Genomic DNA, 19,073 nt, shown 5'->3' on the forward strand with positions numbered 1-19,073 from the left:
ATACTGATTTCCTTGGTGTTGTCCTTCTGTAAACAACACTCTTATATTCTGCTCTAAAAAATGAAAGGAGCAGTTTTCAATCCGAGTATAGCATCAAGTCAATGAAACATCTGGGCTATTGATTTGGTCAGTTAAGTAGCAGAGGAGGTTGTTAATCAGTTTCAGCTGCTTTGGTGTTAATGAAATGAACAATAGGTACACTAGAGCAGCGGTTCCCAAACTGTGGTATGCGGAGCCTTTTCAGGTGGTACGCATCGCGGTCCCTGAAATTTAATTTATCTGTGCAAAACCCTTTATGACAAGCCTGTTGTGAGCAAAAACCAATGAAACTGTTTAAATGCAATAATACGTGGATTCCCAAATTTAGTGTGGTGTGAAATTTCGTCATCTGAATAAATAAAACCTATTATTCAAAACAGTATTTAGTTCATTTAACGCTACCGTAATTCCGTTTCATTGAAGTCAACTTCTACTTCTTCTCTGTTTGAGCTTTTGGTCACTAGATGATAGCACAACACTGACACTATTTAGTCTTCGGTAACTCTGCCTCACAGAAACCGCTCGCGTTTGTTGTTATACGTTCACTGCCTCTGTATCGCATCATAGTCACTAGATCTAAGCACAAAGCCGATACCATTTCGTCTTCGGTAACTGTGTCACGTACAGGCCAAAGGCAGGATTTAGTTTCGGGGAGGAATTTATGTACATGCACAAATTTTTTCATTCATTTTATGCATTATTTCTTCCAATTCTTTAACTTTTATTCAGATTTCGGAGTGGTTTTAGTCAGTGTCGTGAATTTGCTGTATATTACCTAATTAAGAATTAATCATTCATTGCAGTACTTGCTTTTTAATTTTTTTTGTTAAAAAATTCGGGTGGTACGCAATGCAATTCACATAACCTCAGGTGGTAATTGACGTCCAAATGTTTGGGAACCCCTGCACTAGAGGGGCAACAATGAGACGACCCCTAAACAGGAATGAATGGTTTCACAGGTGGAGTGAGGCCACTGACATTTTTCCCTCCGGCTCTGTTTGTCACTTGTTTTGCATTTGGCTATGGTCAGTGTCACTGCTGGTAGCATGAGGCGATATCTAGACCCTACAGAGGTTGGTTGCACAGGTAGTCCAACTTCTCCAGGATGGCACATCAATACGTGCCTGTCATTGCCAGAAGGTTTGCTGTGTCTCCCAGCACAGTCTCAAGGGTGTGGAGGAGATTCCAGGACGCAGGCAGTTACTCCAGGAGAGCTGGACAGAGCCCCTCGTAGAAGGCACTTAACCCATCAGCAGGACCCACCGGTATCTGCTCCTTTGGGTAAGGAGGAACAGGATGAGCACTGTCAGCCTACAAAATGACCTCCAGCAGGCAGGCAGAACACTGATGTGAAAGTTTGTCAGAGACCATCAGACACAGACTTCAAGACGGTGGCATGAGAGCCCGACGTCCTCTAGTGGGCACCGTGGAGCTCGATTGCCATTTGCCATTGAATACCAGAATTGGCAAGTCCACCACTGGCACCCTGTGCTTTTCACAGATGAGAGCAGGTTCACCCTGAGCACATGTGACAGACATGAAAGGGTCTGGAGAAGCCGTGGAAAAAGTTCTGCTGCCTGTAATATCATCCAGCATGACCAGTTTGGTGGTGGGTCAGTGATGGAATATCTGGTGAGGCATATCCAAGTAGAGACGCACAGACCTCTACAGGCTAGACAATGGCACCTTGACTGCCATTAGGTATCAAGATGAAATCCTTGGACCCTTTGTCAAACCCTATGTTGGTGCAGTGGCTCCTGGGTTCCTCCTGGTGCATGACACACACAGGTGTGCGCGTGAGAGACACACACGCGCGTGCATGAGAGAGAAAACTGTTTTTGTGGTTACTGTTAAGGAGCTCTGACTGTTTTTCATACCTTTTCTCTATTTGTTTTTCCTTTTTTTTTTTTTTTTTTTTTTTTGTCATCTACACAAGAGCTATTTCAATGTTTAGTAAAGGTACTTGTAGTCAAACCTTTGTGTTTTTTGGTCAGAGGGCAGAGAAAGCTTCTGCAGTTGCTGGTAAGTCAGTAATTAACTGGTGTCATAGCAGCAAACAGTAGAGTAACTGGGATACCTTACTAGGAAGAAGTTAAATATTTGACATATGATGCAGGACAGATTTAAAGAAATTAATAAGACCTCTGCAGTGGGTTAATAAGATTAAAGAAGCTGCAAATGTAAAATATAGCTAAATAAGTCATAGAAGACTAATTACCCCAATGCCAACAGTGGGGCATTTAGAGTAAGAGGGCAATTATTAAGAAAAATATTAGGGAAACTAAAATGCAGTTACAGAGGAATATTGCGGATAAGGCAAAAAGATGGAACAAGGAGTTTTTCAATATTTTAGTAATAAAAGAAAAGCCAAGGAGGTGAAGCAGATCAGGAACAATAAAGGGGAATTAAATACATAGACAGTGAAATATCAAATGCACTAAACTTGTTTTTTTTCTGAAGTTTTCACAAGTGAGCAACTGGATCACATCCCAGTGGTAACAGGGACTACTATGGAGGTACTGAGAGATTTTGAAATTGGAGAGAGAGAAGTTCTGCTCAGATTAAGTAGGCTGAACTAAAACAAATCACTAGGACCAGATATTTATCCTCAAGTGGTTACGGGGGTAAGTGAATACATATAATAAACCTTTGACACTGTCAAAACACAAAGGGAGAGCAGAAAAACATTTGGGGATCCACCCCATCTATATATATAATTCACTAAAACAGCCGACCATGGGCAGGCAAGACGCAAGACAGAGCCCCACCCACCAACTCACTGAGCCCCGCCCACCAACAATTTACTAAGCAGCCGACCATGGGATACGCACTACAGAGCCACGCCCATGGCAGGCAAGATGCAAGACAGAGCCACGCCCATAATTCACTAAGGCAGCCCAAGAGGCCGACCATGGGCAGGCAGAGAGAGAGACACAAACACACGAGAGAGAGAGACACACACACACACACACGAGAGAGAGAGACACACACACACACAGGTGCGAGAGAGAGAGAGAGAGGACTGGACGCATACGGCAGAGAAGGCAGTTAAAGAATGCACCGGGCTTGATTTTGTTTTCACTTCTGTTTACAGCGATCGGTTTGTAGCGTGCATTGTTGCAATGTTACTTTTCTTGGTGGTTTATTAAATTAGGGATTTTTCAAATGTAATTTTTTTTCCCTGTGCTTAAAACTCATTAAAAAAGTGTTTTTACCAAGTGCTTCGTAGCGCTATAGTGCGAACTCTTGCAGAGTTGTTTTCTCTGTTGTTCAAGGTCTATCTATCTATCTATCTATCTATCTATCTATCTATCTATCTATCTATCTATCTATCTATCTATCTATCTATCTATCTATCTATCTATCTATCTATCTATCTATCTATCTATCTATCTATCTATCTATCTATCTATCTATCTATCATTGACTAAGGCGGCCGACCATGGCAAGCAAGACAGAGCCATTTCTCAGTCACAGACAATTGTATGTTCCTCTTTCCAGAGTTCCATCTTTTCATTCACTCACAGTTGTATCCTCAAACCCACCCCATTTGGACAACTGTGTCTTTCAGGAAGTCTTCACACATCAATAAATAATTATGCGGCGTATGCTACGCCGCGGATTGGCTAGTATATTATAACACACAGTATAAGAAAACAAAAAGATGGCTCCAGAGTACTCTCTGGTTCCACGTCCAAAAAGGGACAAACTAAAGAGGGAAGGTGCTGGGTTCTTGTAGAGGCAGGGGAGGAAAAGGTGGGTCCAAAATCAAAGAGCAGGAAATGACGTCGATGGGAGGTGTGGCTAGGAAAGGGGTACAGGAACTGGAGGAAGCTTTTTAGGCTGATTTCTCCTCGGGTGATCTGCAGACGAGGGAGAAGACAGGTTTGTGCACTTTGTCAAAGCCTGCTCACGTATCTTGCCCTCGGTTAAGCTCTTAGCCTGCCTCCTAAGAACACGTGTGTGACAACACATATTCTTAGGAAGGCTTCGCACACCGTGGAAATTTCGGTTGACTGGAAAATGGAAAATAGTATCTCGTTTTATAAAAAAGGTTATTGGGATGATCCTAGCAGCTATAGGCCAGTAAGCTTAACATGGATCCCAGATAAATTAATGGGAAGGAATTATTAAGGAAAAGATTGAGCAAGACATGGAAAGAACAGTTTTACTGATCAGACCTCCCTCGTCTGATGTGTTATTTTGGCCACACAACTCACTTAAGGCACAAGCTCTCCCTCTGTCACCATCCTTGTTCAGTGCTGCTCCATTACTTTACCAAACAAATCATCAAGACCAGATAATATTTACCTTCGAGTTCTTAAAGAGCAAAGCGAGTACATATAAACCCTTAACATACATTCTTAGGAAGTCACTGCGCACTGGAGAGATTCTGAAGGACTGGAAAATGGCAAATATCATCCCATTATATAAAAAGGGTGACAGGGCCGATCCAAGCAACTTTAGGCCAGTAAGCTTAATGTGCATCACAGGAAAATTTAATGGAAAGAATTATAAAAGATAAGATTTGAGCAACACCTGGCAAGGACAGGAGTTATTCTGAACAGTCAGCATGGGTTCAGAAGAGGGAGGTCATGTTTGACTAACATGCTGGAATTCTATGAGGTGGCAACAACAGGATATGATCAAAGTGGAGCAGATGAGATTATTTATCTTGACTTTCAGTAAGCATTTGATAAGGTGCCACATGAGAGGTTGGGTATCAAACTAAAACATGGCAGTTCAGAGTGAGGTGTTGTAGGTGGATGCAGAGTTGGCTCAGACACTGAAAGCAGAGAGTGATGGTGCGAGGAACTTTATTATATTTGGCTAATAATTAGGTGATTGTTAGAGTGGTGACCCATAGGGGTCATTGCTGGGGCCATTGCTATTTTTATTATAAATAAGTATTTGGATAGGAATATGAATAACAATTTGGTTAAGTTCTCAGGTGATACTAAGCTAGGTGGATTGCCACTTAATTGAGAATCTTTTGAATCATTACAGAGAGAATTAGACAGCATAAAGTACTTGGGCAGAATTGTAGAAGACAAAATTTAATGTAAGAAAATGTAAAGTACTAGGGAGTTTGCCCCCTGATTGCTTCGCTCACTGACAACCCCCACTCCCCCCAGCGGCCTACACTAGGAGGAGAGGGGGGCTGAATGCATCCCAAGGTGACGTGGTCGCTCCTGCGAAACCCCCTCTTAAAGGGTGATACAATTATAGTGTTTTTTTTTTTTTACCTCCTCTTTGCTTGATCAGCTGCTGCTGCCATGCTGCGTGATCTGCATTTCGTGCAGCACTTTGAAACATTTAAAAGCTTGTACAGCAGCTGTCCTACTCTTTGTCTTTTATTTCCAGTCCCAGGTGTGGTTAAATCTCTTGGCACAAAGTCTCGTCTCACAGGACGTGAGTTCTTGATATTTTTTAAGTTTTTAATTTAAAAACTAAATAAGAATCTGAAAATCTAACAACGTCACATTAAAGTTTGATAAATTCTGAAAAGAATGATACCAAACCTATATATGTAGGTTTTAAAATCAGCCCAATTTTAAAGTATGACATAAAAACATCACATAAAATCATTGCACTTTTAGGCTTAGGATTTTATATACTGTATATAGAGTAGATTTGGATAGGAATATGAGTAACAAGCTGGTTACATTTTCAGATGATACCAAGATTAGTGGATTGGCAGATAATCGAGAATCTGTTGAATTATTACAGAGAGACTTGGACAGCATACAGACTTGGGCAGATTTGTGAAAGACAAAATTTAATTTTAGAAATGTAAAGTATCACACATAGGAAGTAAAAGTGTATGATTTGAATACACAATGGGAGGTCTGAAAATTCTAAGTATACTCGATGAGATGAATTTAGGAGTCATAGTGGACTTGTCTCTATCAACTTCCAGACAGTGTTCAGACGCCATTAAGAAAGTTAACAGAATATCAGTTTATATAGCGCCTTGATGTGTGGAGTACAAGTCCAAGGAGGCCATGTTGAAGCCTTATAACACACTGGTGAAGCCTCATCTGGAGTTCTGTGTGCAGTTTTGGTCTCCAGTCTACAAAAAATACAAAGCAGTGCTAGAAAAAGTCCAGAGGAAAGCTAATTCTAGGGGTGAGAGGTAGAATTATCAGAAAAGATTAAATAAGTTCAACCTTTTCAGTTTAAGCAAATGGAGATTAAGAGGAAGCATGACTGAAGTGTTTAACATCATTAAAGTAATTAGAGCAGTGGAGCCTGGCTGCTACTTTAAAAAGAGTTCAACAAGAACATGAGGACACAGTTGGAGACTTGTTAAGGGATAATTCCACATAAAGATCTCTAGCAGACTAAAAAACCCAGCTGTTTCCCACTGTCGATAAGATGGTGATTGATTTATTTTTTCAGTGGGGATCCCAGGAATGCACCCAGCCTTGGCCCGATTCTCTCTCACACACACACACACACATACACACCCTTGCAGAGACAAAAAAGCAACCGGTAATAGAAATTAAAGAATATTAAATGAAAATTGTCCTACCCCAGTTCCCCTTACGGCGATATACAGTACAATAAACACGAATTTAACAATAACAAACCACTAAAAAAAAAACACACACAATGAAGTCCATGAAAACAGCAACTGATGAAATGAAATGATGGCGGTAGGTAGTTGAGAAATCAGCATGCTGTATATGAATGTAAAGGTCAGTCCTACTGGTATTTCCTGATGAGATGATGACGTGTCAATGGGATCAGGAGCGCTCCTTTCTTTGCAGGATGACAATAAATCCTCAGACAGTCCTCATGCAGCAGGAAGACACCAGACAGTCCATACACCCAAAACAGGAGACGATCTCCAGGACAAAACGAGAAAACACAAGTAGCAAAACGGGAAGGCAAACAGAGCGGCAACTCCAGACACCAAACACAAGACTTTTTGTCCTCTGTTGAACTGTCCTCCTTTTAATATTGCGCCTGCCTCCTTGTCCCCAGCAGCCCCTGCACCCTCAGCAGATGACCAATCAGAGCCACTGCTGGGAAGTGAAGTTTCATTCCCCAGTAGCACCGCTACACATTGAAGAGTTTTTTTTCACACAGAAAACAACAGCCACCATTATCAGATAGTGTGTTGGAAAGTAGGACTTTTAGGGACTTTGAAAACTCAAACTGATGTTGTTTTAGAGGAGTTGGGTGGACCAGATTGGCAAGAGTTGTTCGGCTGAATGGCCTGTTCTCATCAGATTTTTTTTCTAGTATTTCCAATTTCTGTTTAGGTAAAGGAAAATAATTTTGTAAGGCTGTAACTTTGTCCACCTTTCCTTTCTCTGTATGAAGATGGGGTCTACATCGTTATCCAAGACCTCTGATCATTTGCATTGCCCATACATTAGTGGAGTACTCCTTCCTTTTCTCATACTACAAAACAAAAGTAATGACATGAATCTTGTTTAACTTGCAGAAAAGAATGGTTATCTTTAACTTTGTGGCTTTTGGAGACCAATTCATCTTTTATTGACTTAACTATTCACAGTAACAGTTATTTTGATCCGGGGGTCCCCACACTTTTGCATGTCACTGTTTATGAATTGTCACGAAAGTGTATGTCTTGGGTAATGCTACGTCTGAAAAGAATCATCACTTATAACTCAGGTGCAGCAGCCTTTTCAGCAGCTCCGTGTACGACTTTATTTTTCTACTTTTATTTTTCTCTTTTTTTATTGATCACTCCTATCACGTTATTTTATGTGGATTCGTTCCCTGGACACACTTACTTTTACAATGTGGGCATGGATTTTTACACGCCTAGATTCATCTATTCAAGTACTCAACTTCAAGCGCTGAGAACAAATGCCAGTGCCGGTGTGGTTCCCTATTTACCTGACGAGGTAAGAAGGTCGTTACGTGGCAGCAGAACCGGCACTAAGCTAAAAATGAAGTGGCTTACGAGAAAGTGGCGTTTTAAGCCTTTGGTGCCTTCTGTGATCCTGGGAAATGTGAACTCCATATCAAATAAGATCGACGAACTGGCTGTGCTGGCGAAAAATGTCAGAACTTACAGAGAATGCAGTTTGTTGTGTTTTAGTGAAACGTGGCTAACTACCACCATCCCAGATGCTAACGTGGAGCTACCCAGGTTTAGCACAGTTAGAGCAGACAGAGACGCAAGTACATGAGGGAAGCACAAAGGTGGAGGTCTAGCTCTCTGTCAGTACACGGTGGTGTAACTCTGGACATGTTAACGTCAAAGTCTCCACTTGCTGCAGGGACATCGATCTGTTGGCTGTGAGTTTGTGTCCCTATTACTTGCCCTGAGAGTTTGGACACGTCATTGTTGTTATTGTTTAAATACCTCCTCGGGCGGACGTGGAGATAGCAGGAGACATCATCCATTCTGCTGTTATTAAGTTACAAACACAGCACCCTGAGGCGCTTGTGCTAATCGCTGCAGATTTTTACCATGTGACGCTGGACAAAACATTACCTGCCTTCTCCCAGTATGTGGACTGTAACACCCGGGGAAATAAGACTATTGACTTAGTGTATGCAAAGTTAAAGACACATACAGCTCCATCCCGCTGCCTGCGCTTGAGAAAGCAGATCATAACCTGGTTCTGCTTCAGCCTCACTACAAACCAAAAGTGAGGGTCCTACCTACAACCACACGCTCATTCAAGAAGTGGTCCCCTGAGGCAAAGAAGGCTCTGAGTGACTGCTTTGGAACTACGGACTGGGATATCCTGCAGGGATCAAAAGAGAGAACATTGAGGAGTTTGTTGACTGCACTACTGACTACATCAACTTCTGTATGAACATTGTAGTTCCAGTATGAACAGTACGCTTCTATGCTAACAACAAGCCATGGATTACAAGTGACATCAAGGGCCTTTTGAACCAGACGAAAAGGGCTATTAAAGGCGGTGATCAGCATGAGCTCAAGGACGTGCAGAAGGAACTCCGAGTCCAGCTCAGGGCGGCGAAGGAGCAGTACAGGAGAAAGCTGGAGCAGAAGTTGCATGAAGGAAGTGTGGGATGGGATGAAGATCATCACTGGCTGCAGCTCGAAGTGGGGTGCCACCATCGAGAGAGACGTGAAGAGAGCAAACCAATTGAACAACTTCTTTAACAGGTTTGACCACCCTTACCCACTCTCACCTCGGAGTACTGCACCCTCCACCTATCCTTCTGCTGATACCAGCATAGGAGAGACATCCCCACCCACAATTACAGCAGCGCAGGTGAGCAAAGAGCTGAAGAGACTTCGTGCCAGCAAAGCAGCGGGTCCAGATGGAGTATCGCCACCACTGCTGAAGGCCTGTGCGTTGGAGCTGGGGAGTCCTTTACAGCGCATCTTAAACCTGAGCCTGGAACAGGGGAGAGTCCCGAGGCTTTGGAAAACATCTTGCATCACCCCAGTCCCAAAGGTATCATGTCCTAGTGAGCTGAATGACTTCCGTCCTGTTGCTCTGACGTCACATGTGATGAAGACCATGGAGAGGCTGCTGCTTCACCACCTGAGGCCACAGGTTCAACATGCCCTTGAACCTCTGCAGTTCGCATATCAGGAGAAGGTGGGAGCGGAGGATGCCATCATCTGTATGCTACACCGATCCCCAACCCACTTGGACAGAGACAGTGGTGCTGTAAGAATTATGTTTCTAGACTTCTCTAGCGCCTTCAACACCATCCAACTTCTGCTCCTTAGGGACAATCTGACAGAAATTGGAGTAGATTCATACCTAGTGGCATGGATCATGGACTATCTTAAAGACAGACCTCAGCATGTGCGTCTTGAGAACTGCAGGTCTGACATTGTGGTCAGCAACACAGGAGCGCCACAGGGGACTGTACTTTCTCCAGTCCTGTGCAGCCTATATACATAGGACTTCCAATACAACTCAGAGTCCTGCCATGTGCAAAAGTTTGCTGATGACACTGCTATCGTGGGCTGCATCAGGAGTGGGCAGGAGGAGGAGTATAGGAACCTCATGTAGGGCTTTGTTAAATGGTGCGACTCAACCCACCTACACCTGAACACCAGCAAAACCAAGGAGCTGGTGGTTGATTTTAGGAGGCCCAGACCCCTCATGGACCCCGTGATCATCAGAGGTGACTGTGTGCAGATGGTGTAGACCTATAAATATCTGGGAGTGCAGCTGGATGATAAATTGGACTGGACTGCCAATACTGATGATCTGTGCAAGAGAGGACAGAGCCGACTATACTAAGATGCTGCAGATGTTCTATCAGACGGTTGTGGCGAGCACCCTCTTCTACACGGTGGTGTGCTGGGGAGGCAGCATTAAGAAGGACGCCTCACACCTGGACAAACTGGTGAGGAAGGCAGGCTGTATTGTTGGCATGGAGCTGGACAGTTTGACATCTGTGGCAGAGCGACGGGCGCTGAGCAGGCTCCTGTCAATAATGGAGAATCCACTGCATCCACTAAACAGTATCATCTCCAGACAGAGGAGCAGCTTCCGCGACAGACTGCTGTCACTGTCCTGCTCCCCTGACAGACTGAGAAGATCGTTCCTCCCCCAAACTATGCGACTCTTCGATTCCACCCGTTGGGGGGTAAACGTTATCATTATTTAAAGTTATTGTCTGTTTTTACCTGCATTTTTATTACTCTTTAATATTGTTTTTTGTATCAGTATGCTGCTGCTGGAGTATGTGAATTTCCCCTTGGGATTAATAAAGTATTTATCCATCCATCCACCCATCCATCCTCTCGCCAGTGTATATCATGCATCCAAGTTATAGGACTTTAGTGATGGAATCCTAAACTTTCTACTATAGAAAATGGCTGAGTATCTAAAATGATAAATTGCAATTATTTTTGAGTGATACTGTTTTTTTTGTTTTTTTTTGTCCTGTCATGATCATATTTCTGGCACAGTGCCATTACTGACAGCTAAGACATCTTTGTTTCATTAGCGTTTTTCCTGCTTTCACTGCATTGCTGAAAGTTGATACGCTCAGCTAAATGTTGTACCTACAAGTTTCTCATCAAATTAGTTGCAGTAAATGTCTTTGCTTCAAATCCACCACAACTAACACCTAAGTTTTTCATTTTAAACTTCACATATGATATTCCTATCAGTTTTCAGATACTTTAAAATATTTCCACACAGCAGTTATTTTCTTCACCAGTTTCCACTCTGTGCACTCAGTTGTACGCATGTCCTGAGATTAACACATTCCATGTCATGAAATCAGTAGACCAGGCGACCAACTGCAAGCTGATTTCACAATAAACAGCAATAACTGGGCAATTTTAATTCAAGGCAGATTAATTTGTGTAACACTACTGTTATAGTTCAGTTGTATTTATTGTTTATAGCACTCTTCATTGAGTTTAGTCTTGGACTGCTTGATGACTGCAGCCATAACAGAGATAATTACATACGTGAACACACACATTGGAGCAAATAGACAGGAAAACCTGGCAAATTTTAGTTTACTTAACATAAATAAGTCCTGACAGTAGATAGCTGTTAACATTATAATGGTGAGTATAAATGTCACCATTGTGTCACAAACCTTACCAGTCCTGGTGTCACCTGCCACTCCCCTATAGAGCTGAAACACCAACAGCTGCGCTCTTTCTCAGTTTTCTAATACTCTCATTTTTCTCCAAGGTCACAGCAGCTTCTGTAGGCCTGTGCACTGAGGCGTCACTCATCCATTGCTCTCTTTTCCTTGATGATTTAATTAAACCATTTTGATGTTTGTTTTGGTGTAAAATGGTTTTAGTTTAATTGTGCATAAATGTCAGGACACATTCTAATTATTGAAAGTTCCTTTTTCATGCTTGACATGGCGTCTGTTTTATACAATACTCTCCATAATGGCTGAAACAAAGAAACATTTTTCTTTCATTTACCCTTTTGCTCAACAGATTAAACAATTACAAATTAATTCATTAATTAAAGTCACATTACACATTTTCATTTAAAGGTTATTTGCAAACATTTCAGTCACACCCTGTAGAAATGACAGCACTTTTTCTACATGACCCCCGCCACCCCCCAGTCCCCTCCCCCCATTTCAGGGCACCGTGATGTTTAGGCCAATTGATGTCAGAGGAGTTTGATTCCTGAGGTGTGTTTCATTGCTTTTGTCTTGTAGGCCTAAGACACCTTGGTTTGCTTCTACCCTTTGGAGTTTGTAGTGGCCATTGTTCAACATGAGGACAACAGCTTTGCCAATGATAGTCAAAGAAGTCATTATGAGGCTTAAAAACAATAATAAAAACCATTAGAGACATCAATAAAACCTTAGGATGACCTAAATCAACTGTGTGGAATATCAATAAGAAGAACGAATGCACAGGTGAGCTCAGAAATCACAAAGGGACAGATAGGCCAAGGAAGACCACCACTGCTGATGACAAAAGATGTTGCTGCAGATTGCATTTTGATTACAGCTTGCACATCCTGATAGTAAGGATATTGCATGTATCTCTGTAAAATCTTAAATGTACCACCCCATACAGACGACATGATGTGGCTCAGGGTGACTCAGAGATTCCTCACCGGTCAGGCAGTTCACACTGAAAAGCTGCCATCGCCAAATAACCCACCGCTGTTAAGACCTGTAAGAGAACTGAGATTGTGTGATTTCTGTGTGATGGTCTCTGTAATGAAGGCACATGTTCAGCACACATTTCAAACAGGATGACAGTAGGGAGTCAAAATCAGCTTAGAATTAAGTTATGATCATGAGCCAAAATGTCATTGTGATGTATCAAAACTCACTTCTTGTGTAGCCTGTCAAGCAACAGAATGTGAAATGTGCAATGAAAAGAGATTTTCTGTTCAGTTCGTTTTTCCACCAGCTGTTGCTAAAATGCCAACACAAATCAAGTCTGCTTGGGACTTACAAATGCTCAAAACTTGCCGTAACTTTAAGCCAATTTAAACGCCATGTTCTAGTTTTAAAAATCCAAACTTTTTTGTGAGAATTGGCTTACACATGTTGCCGAGCATAAGGAAGTTTTAAAACATTTGGCCCTACTAAGTAGTTGTAATAGAGAACGTAGAATTAACAAATTGAGTGTGCTTTCCATGCATAACTAAAGTTTTATAATTGCTTACAACAGGTTGTTCCTAATTTCAGCCATCATGTATTTAATGTCAGTTAATGTTAATAATAGGGCATTGGACTGAAAGTAAGCTCTTTTTTCCCCTTTTCTTTTAAACTTTGTACAGGAATCAAAGATCAGTGCAGGTTGGAATCTGGAAAAGAATTCTCTGGCAGGAGTGCTCTTCAGATCCACACTAGAGTTCACACAGGAGAGAAGCCGTATTGCTGTACTGAATGTGGTAAACCATTTTCACGTTTAAACAGTCTGAAGATCCACACTAGAGTTCACACGGGAGAGAAGCCGTATTGCTGTAATGAATGTGGTAAACGGTTTTCACATATGAACAATCTGAAGGTCCACACTAGAGTTCACACGGGAGAGAAGCCGTATTGCTGTACTGAATGTGGTAAACTGTTTTCATTTATAAACAGTCTGAAGATCCACACTAGAGTTCACACGGGAGAGAAGCCGTATTGCTGTAATGAATGTGGTAAACCGTTTTCACGTATAAACAGTCTGAAGATCCACACTAGAGTTCACACGGGAGAGAAGCCGTATTGCTGTAATGAATGTGGTAAACACTTTTCACAAATGAGATTTCTTCAGAGACACAGTAGAGTTCACACCGGTGAGAAGCCGTATTGCTGTAATGAATGTGGTAAACAGTTTTCACAAATGGGCCATCTTCAAATACACACTAGAATTCACACAGGAGAGAAGCCATATTGTTGTACTGAATGTGGTAAACCGTTTTCACGTATGAACAGTCTGAAGAACCACATTAAAGTTCACACTGGAGAGAAGCCATATTGCTGTAATGAATGTGGTAAACCGTTTTCAGAAATGAGATATCTTCAGAGACACACTAGAGTTCACACCGGTGAGAAGCCGTATTGCTGTATTGAATGTGGTAAACAGTTTTCACTTATGAACAGTCTGAAGAGCCACATTAGAGTTCACACCGGAGAGAAGCCGTATTGCTGTAATGAATGTGGTAAACAGTTTTCACAAATGGGCCATCTTCACAGACACAGTAGAGTTCACACGGGAGAGAAGCCATATTGCTGTAATGAATGTGGGAAACAGTTTTCACAAATGGGCGATCTTCAAATACACACTAGAGTTCACACCGGAGAGAAGCCATATTGCTGTAATGAATGTGGTAAACAGTTTTCACAAATGGGCCATCTTCAGATGCACACTAGAAGAGTTCACACCGGAGAGAAGCCATGTTGCTGTACTGAATGTGGTAAACAGTTTTCACATATAAACAGTCTGAAGAACCACACTAGAGTTCACATGGGAGAGAAGCCGTATTGCTGTAATGAATGTGGTAAACAGTTTTCACTAATGAGCAATCTTAAGAAACACACTAGAGTTCACATGGGAGAGAAGCCATATTGCTGTAATGAATGTGGTAAACAGTTTTCACAAATGAGCAGTCTTCAGAGACACACTAGAGTTCACAACAGAATAGAAAGAGTAGCAGTTCAACAATCAGTCCAGAAAAACAAGCACCCTTCAGGACTCTAGAGTGAGGTTCACTCCTGGCTTGAAAAGTAAGCAAACTAAACTATTGTTGACACATTAATCTCTGAGAGAAGCCATATTACTGATTGGAATGTGGCAAACAAATCTGTCAGGAGTTCTCTTCAGAGATGCACCAGAATTCACACCGGAGAGAAGTACAACTGAACTGTCCTGACTGAAGAGTGAGGTTCACTCCTGCCTGGCAGTAAGCACATGTAACCGACTGGAATTCATCCTAAGCGGTGTTGTGTCACAAAGAAATCAACACAGAGGAGAATCAGAAGTTTATATCCTTTTTCCTTTTCCTGAAACAAAATACAGAACAGGGCGTCATACAAAGCGCTTCTCACTAAAGCCCCTACAGGCTCCACCTTGCGTCTAGCTCTGCTTTCATAACATACGTACATATAGAACTATTTACAATATATTATATACATTTCATCAGAAAGAACTCTTTACAGTATACATAACCTTACATAGTAAATCATAGTTCAGCTATATAATATATATTTTTCTATTTTTATATAACAAAAAATAAAATACCTTTCCAAAAAAAAAAAAACCAGGGTGCCATACAAACAGCTTCTCGCCAATGCTTATTAAATAATAAATCAAATCAGTTACTAATAATTACAAACACAAACTATGAAAACAATATAAATAAAATTTAAATGAAAATCCAAAGTATCCATGTGGTCATGTTGTACACCAGGCTGAATTATATTAAAACGCTGTGGCAGTGCACTAAAAAAAGAATTTTTTTTTTATTATTATTTGTTTGCTTTTGATTATAAAACATACAAAGACTGTATATAAGAACTCAGTGGTTGGGGGTGGGGTGGGGGGGCACATTTGTTATTTAACACTTGAGAATTACCAAATAACAGTGACGGACCATGCATTTCACACCTAGGCCTTCAGTAGTGCTCCGTCTGAATCAACCTGCCCCTCAAAAACTAATTTATGGTTATAAAAACCATCTTAATATGCAGAAATACAGTATAAAGTGCGTTGCATCGCAGATAGATAACTCCTGTTGCCACAATAAATGCCTTTATTGAATAGACAAACCAGGGGTTAACAAGTTCCTACAGCTGCGACACACATAAAAAACATCAATAATAACTCATAAACTTGCGATTTTCCTAAATAATATTGCAACATTTTGCTCACCAAAAATTGGGATTATTTGTAAACAAAATCCATCCTCCTCTCTTTACTGAGATTATCCGTGCGCTTCAGTTCCATCACGAAGTCCCTTTCTATCACCAACAAAGCTAATGCTGAAAGTCGAACCTGCCCTGTCGTATTTCTGGCATAAGTTTTAATTTGCTTTAAGGCTGAAAATGTCCGCTCGACAGAAGCAGTTGACATGGGAGGGCCTGCAGAACGGATTGTGAAGGCTTCCGGGCAGACTTCATTGACTTTGACCTTGCCTGGCAAGAAATGATGGCTGAAATGCGATTGGTTAAATGCTTTAATACGAAAATACATGTCTGGAAGCAGCAAAACCATCAGAAAAGCTATGAAAGGAAGCAGTAAGACTATTTGGAATTATTTAATAATTTTTCATGGACAAAATATTATTAAAATCAGTTTGTGATTCAGATATTTTTTTAGGCCAGCAGAGAAGGCCTTGCAGGCCCTGACGGTCCACCACTGCCAAATAATATTCATGTCAAATCAATAGAATAAAATTAGAAAAGGTTTGGAGAGAGCAGACTTACCTGTACAGCATCCACCATCGCCTGAGGGTGCCTGCAGTCTGTGAGGAGTCACATTAATTAGCATTTGTACTACAAAATACCTTTGGTATGAAACTAAGGACACACAAACAATTACTTTTGGTGAAATTCATAACTAAAAGCTACAAACAAACAAATTAAAAATCAGGATACATTTTGCTTCACATACACACACCAAGATAATTTGGAGGAATTAATCTCGAGAAGCCATATTGCTGTACTGGATGTGGCCGACGAGTCTCACAAACCAGAATCTTCTGGGCCACAAAAGAATTCAGACTGGGTGCCATTTCCAGAAGTGGGCTTAGTTGGAGAAGATCTACACTGGGAGCATCAACCCCTTTGTCTTGGCGTACCACCCCAAAGAATTTAAATGTTCTGAAGTTCCCACTTTTTATTTTGGTGTTAAATTGTTTATTCCTGAACTGTTATTATGTAAAAGTAACGGTGGAATTTTTTTTCTCACCCAGAAAAGTATTCTTTCAGAGAGCTTTCATAAGGTACTAGCAATGGTAACCTGTCAAAGACGTGTTTTAGAATGAATTTCAAAAGGATTTGATATGTTATGACTGATAGGCACTGATAGTGTGTCACCAGGAGGAGGTCACATCACCTGCTTGTGCTAATAGTGAAAAAACAAAAGAAATGTAAGCAATTGTGTCTCACATGTTGTAAGTCGCCTCGGCGTCAGTCAAATATTAATAAAAATTACAAGAAAGTTTAGTAAAATAACGCCCTCGGCCAAAAGGGATTTCCTGATCCCTAAAGTTTTTGAATTCTGCTTTCTTGTTTGTTGTTGTAAATTGTTTGTTGCTTTGAATAAAATACAAAATCCTCAAATTCACCTGTCTGTCATCTCCAGTCATCTGACAGTGACTCCTGCACTCGGCTTTGTTGGCCAAACCCTGTGAATTAGCACATTTTTCAGAGGTCCATGAAACCCCTCTTTTACATGGTCTATCGAGTCGGAAGCTAAACCGACTGACTGAAACCAAAATGGCCAAGGCAATGTGTGCGGAGGAGCCTAACGTCATCTCTAGTGAACTGGGCATCGATGTAGAAGAGAACATCTGAGCTGATATCTCCACATTCAGCCAAACACCAACTCACACACTGCAGACAACCCATCTGTGGGCGCCGCTACGGCCTTTCAGACAACGGGCTCAGTGCACTAAGCTTGAAGTTAGAGGCTGCTGAGACATGAAGATTGCATCTCACCATTTGGACTGGGATGTGAAATACTGTCCTTAGAGAGGTGACATGCCCTCCATCGTGAGCTCCAAGGAAAGTGCTGGTAACAAACTGAGAAGTGCAGTTAAGTCACCGATCAGTTAAATCAGCAGCAACATATGCAGTGGATGTAAAGCTTTAATCCGACTCTGGTTTTTCCCCCATTGAGAAAAGTGAGGAAAAGAAATGCGCTGAACTGGAGGAGATTAGGATTTTATATTTAATGAGCAATGTAGTGAATTTAAGTAACGTTTCCCAGCACTGGTCGCTTATGAACATTTGTTTTTTAATCTGGTATATCATCTCTGGAATGAATGGTGGAAATAAACTGTCTGCCTAAGCAACTGGCTGAATAAATAGTCAGAAACCCAATAATGTCTTATTTTTCTGCTTTATATAATTTTAAAGACAGAATTATTGACATAACCAATCAAAGTGCCGACTAATTTGCAATGTTGTGTGGGTCAAAATTAAAAATAAATAAAAATCCTACTTTGAGCCATTGACTGATTAGTGTTTCACTGTTTGCTCATTTGTTTCAGTTACACAAAACTGTTCAACAAACAAACTAAAATACGGTAATTTAATATACATAGGCAACTGATTATTAAAACTGTTTTGTATTAGAAAATAATCCCTGAGTTATGTCTGCGTTACAGAAAATGATTAATTGCTTGAAGGAAATATGACAAATTGCAATTAATACACAGTGACTTTCGATTACAAATTTGAAGTAAGCAATTAATTGAAATTGAATTTTTTATTTAATTGTCCTCATGCAAACACATAATTTAGAGCCATTACAAATGATGAAAATCATAAAAATTGTGTACCAAATACAGAGCCGTTTCTTACTCTATGAAGACTCTACAGAAGCAGAGGGCCATCGAAGCCACTAATGGCCCCCCAAGCTGCAAGTTCAGCCTCAGTATATTTGGGGAGTATGAACATTACCTGTCTGTTTGTAGTCTGCTCAGTCCCATCATGTGTTTAATGAAGCACTTATATGCTTAAAATTAAACATTTGATTTAAACAAAACTCAGCTGCAGTAGCAGGAAAGCTTTGGCTTGTGTTTGTGGGGTAATCAATTCAAAATCAATGATTATCACTAGACAGGCGTGTGGCGCAATGAGTGACGTCTACCGCCAGGTATGATGGGAAGACTCCCTGAGAGTCAGGAGGAAAATAACGGAGCGAAAGTCACATTGACACCTAAGATGGCATGAAAAACGGCTTATCAGAAAAAACTTGAAGGGGAAAAATGTGAACAGAATAAAGATAAAGCATTTGTTAACAATGACGCAATGGATCAGAGGTGGGAAGTAACAAAGTAAAACAACTTCGTTACTGTGCTTAAGTAGAATTTTTCACGTAGGTTATCTGTATCTTGTGTGTTTTATTTGTTTGAGTCTTTTTACTTGAACTCGCTGCATTTGTAAGG

General features: G+C 41.0%; 2 protein-coding genes across 28 annotated transcripts in view; one reads left to right on the forward strand and one right to left on the reverse strand.

The window, feature by feature from the left end:
* LOC114668373 (gastrula zinc finger protein XlCGF26.1-like) overlaps nucleotides 1-17,640 on the forward strand; it is a 217,051-nt gene extending 199,411 nt beyond the window's left edge. For 5 of the 17 annotated variants that reach the window (XM_051924846.1, XM_051924857.1, XM_051924848.1 and 2 more), the window contains one exon: nucleotides 13,326-17,640. In XM_051924846.1, coding sequence (XP_051780806.1) covers nucleotides 13,326-14,659 — 1,334 coding nt within the window. In that variant the 3' untranslated portion in view covers nucleotides 14,660-17,640. Of the gene's footprint in view, nucleotides 1-13,250 lie in introns of all 17 variants that reach the window. The other 12 variants (XM_051924919.1, XM_051924902.1, XM_028824452.2 and 9 more) reach the window with 10 other exon arrangements.
* The window catches only part of LOC114668330 (zinc finger protein 883-like), a 774,734-nt gene that overhangs the window by 181,284 nt on the left and 574,377 nt on the right, over nucleotides 1-19,073 (reverse strand). The gene's annotated exons all lie outside the window — the stretch shown is intronic.

The sequence above is a fragment of the Erpetoichthys calabaricus genome, chromosome 1, assembly GCF_900747795.2.
Source record: "Erpetoichthys calabaricus chromosome 1, fErpCal1.3, whole genome shotgun sequence".
NCBI classification, from domain to species: Eukaryota; Metazoa; Chordata; class Cladistia; order Polypteriformes; family Polypteridae; genus Erpetoichthys; species Erpetoichthys calabaricus.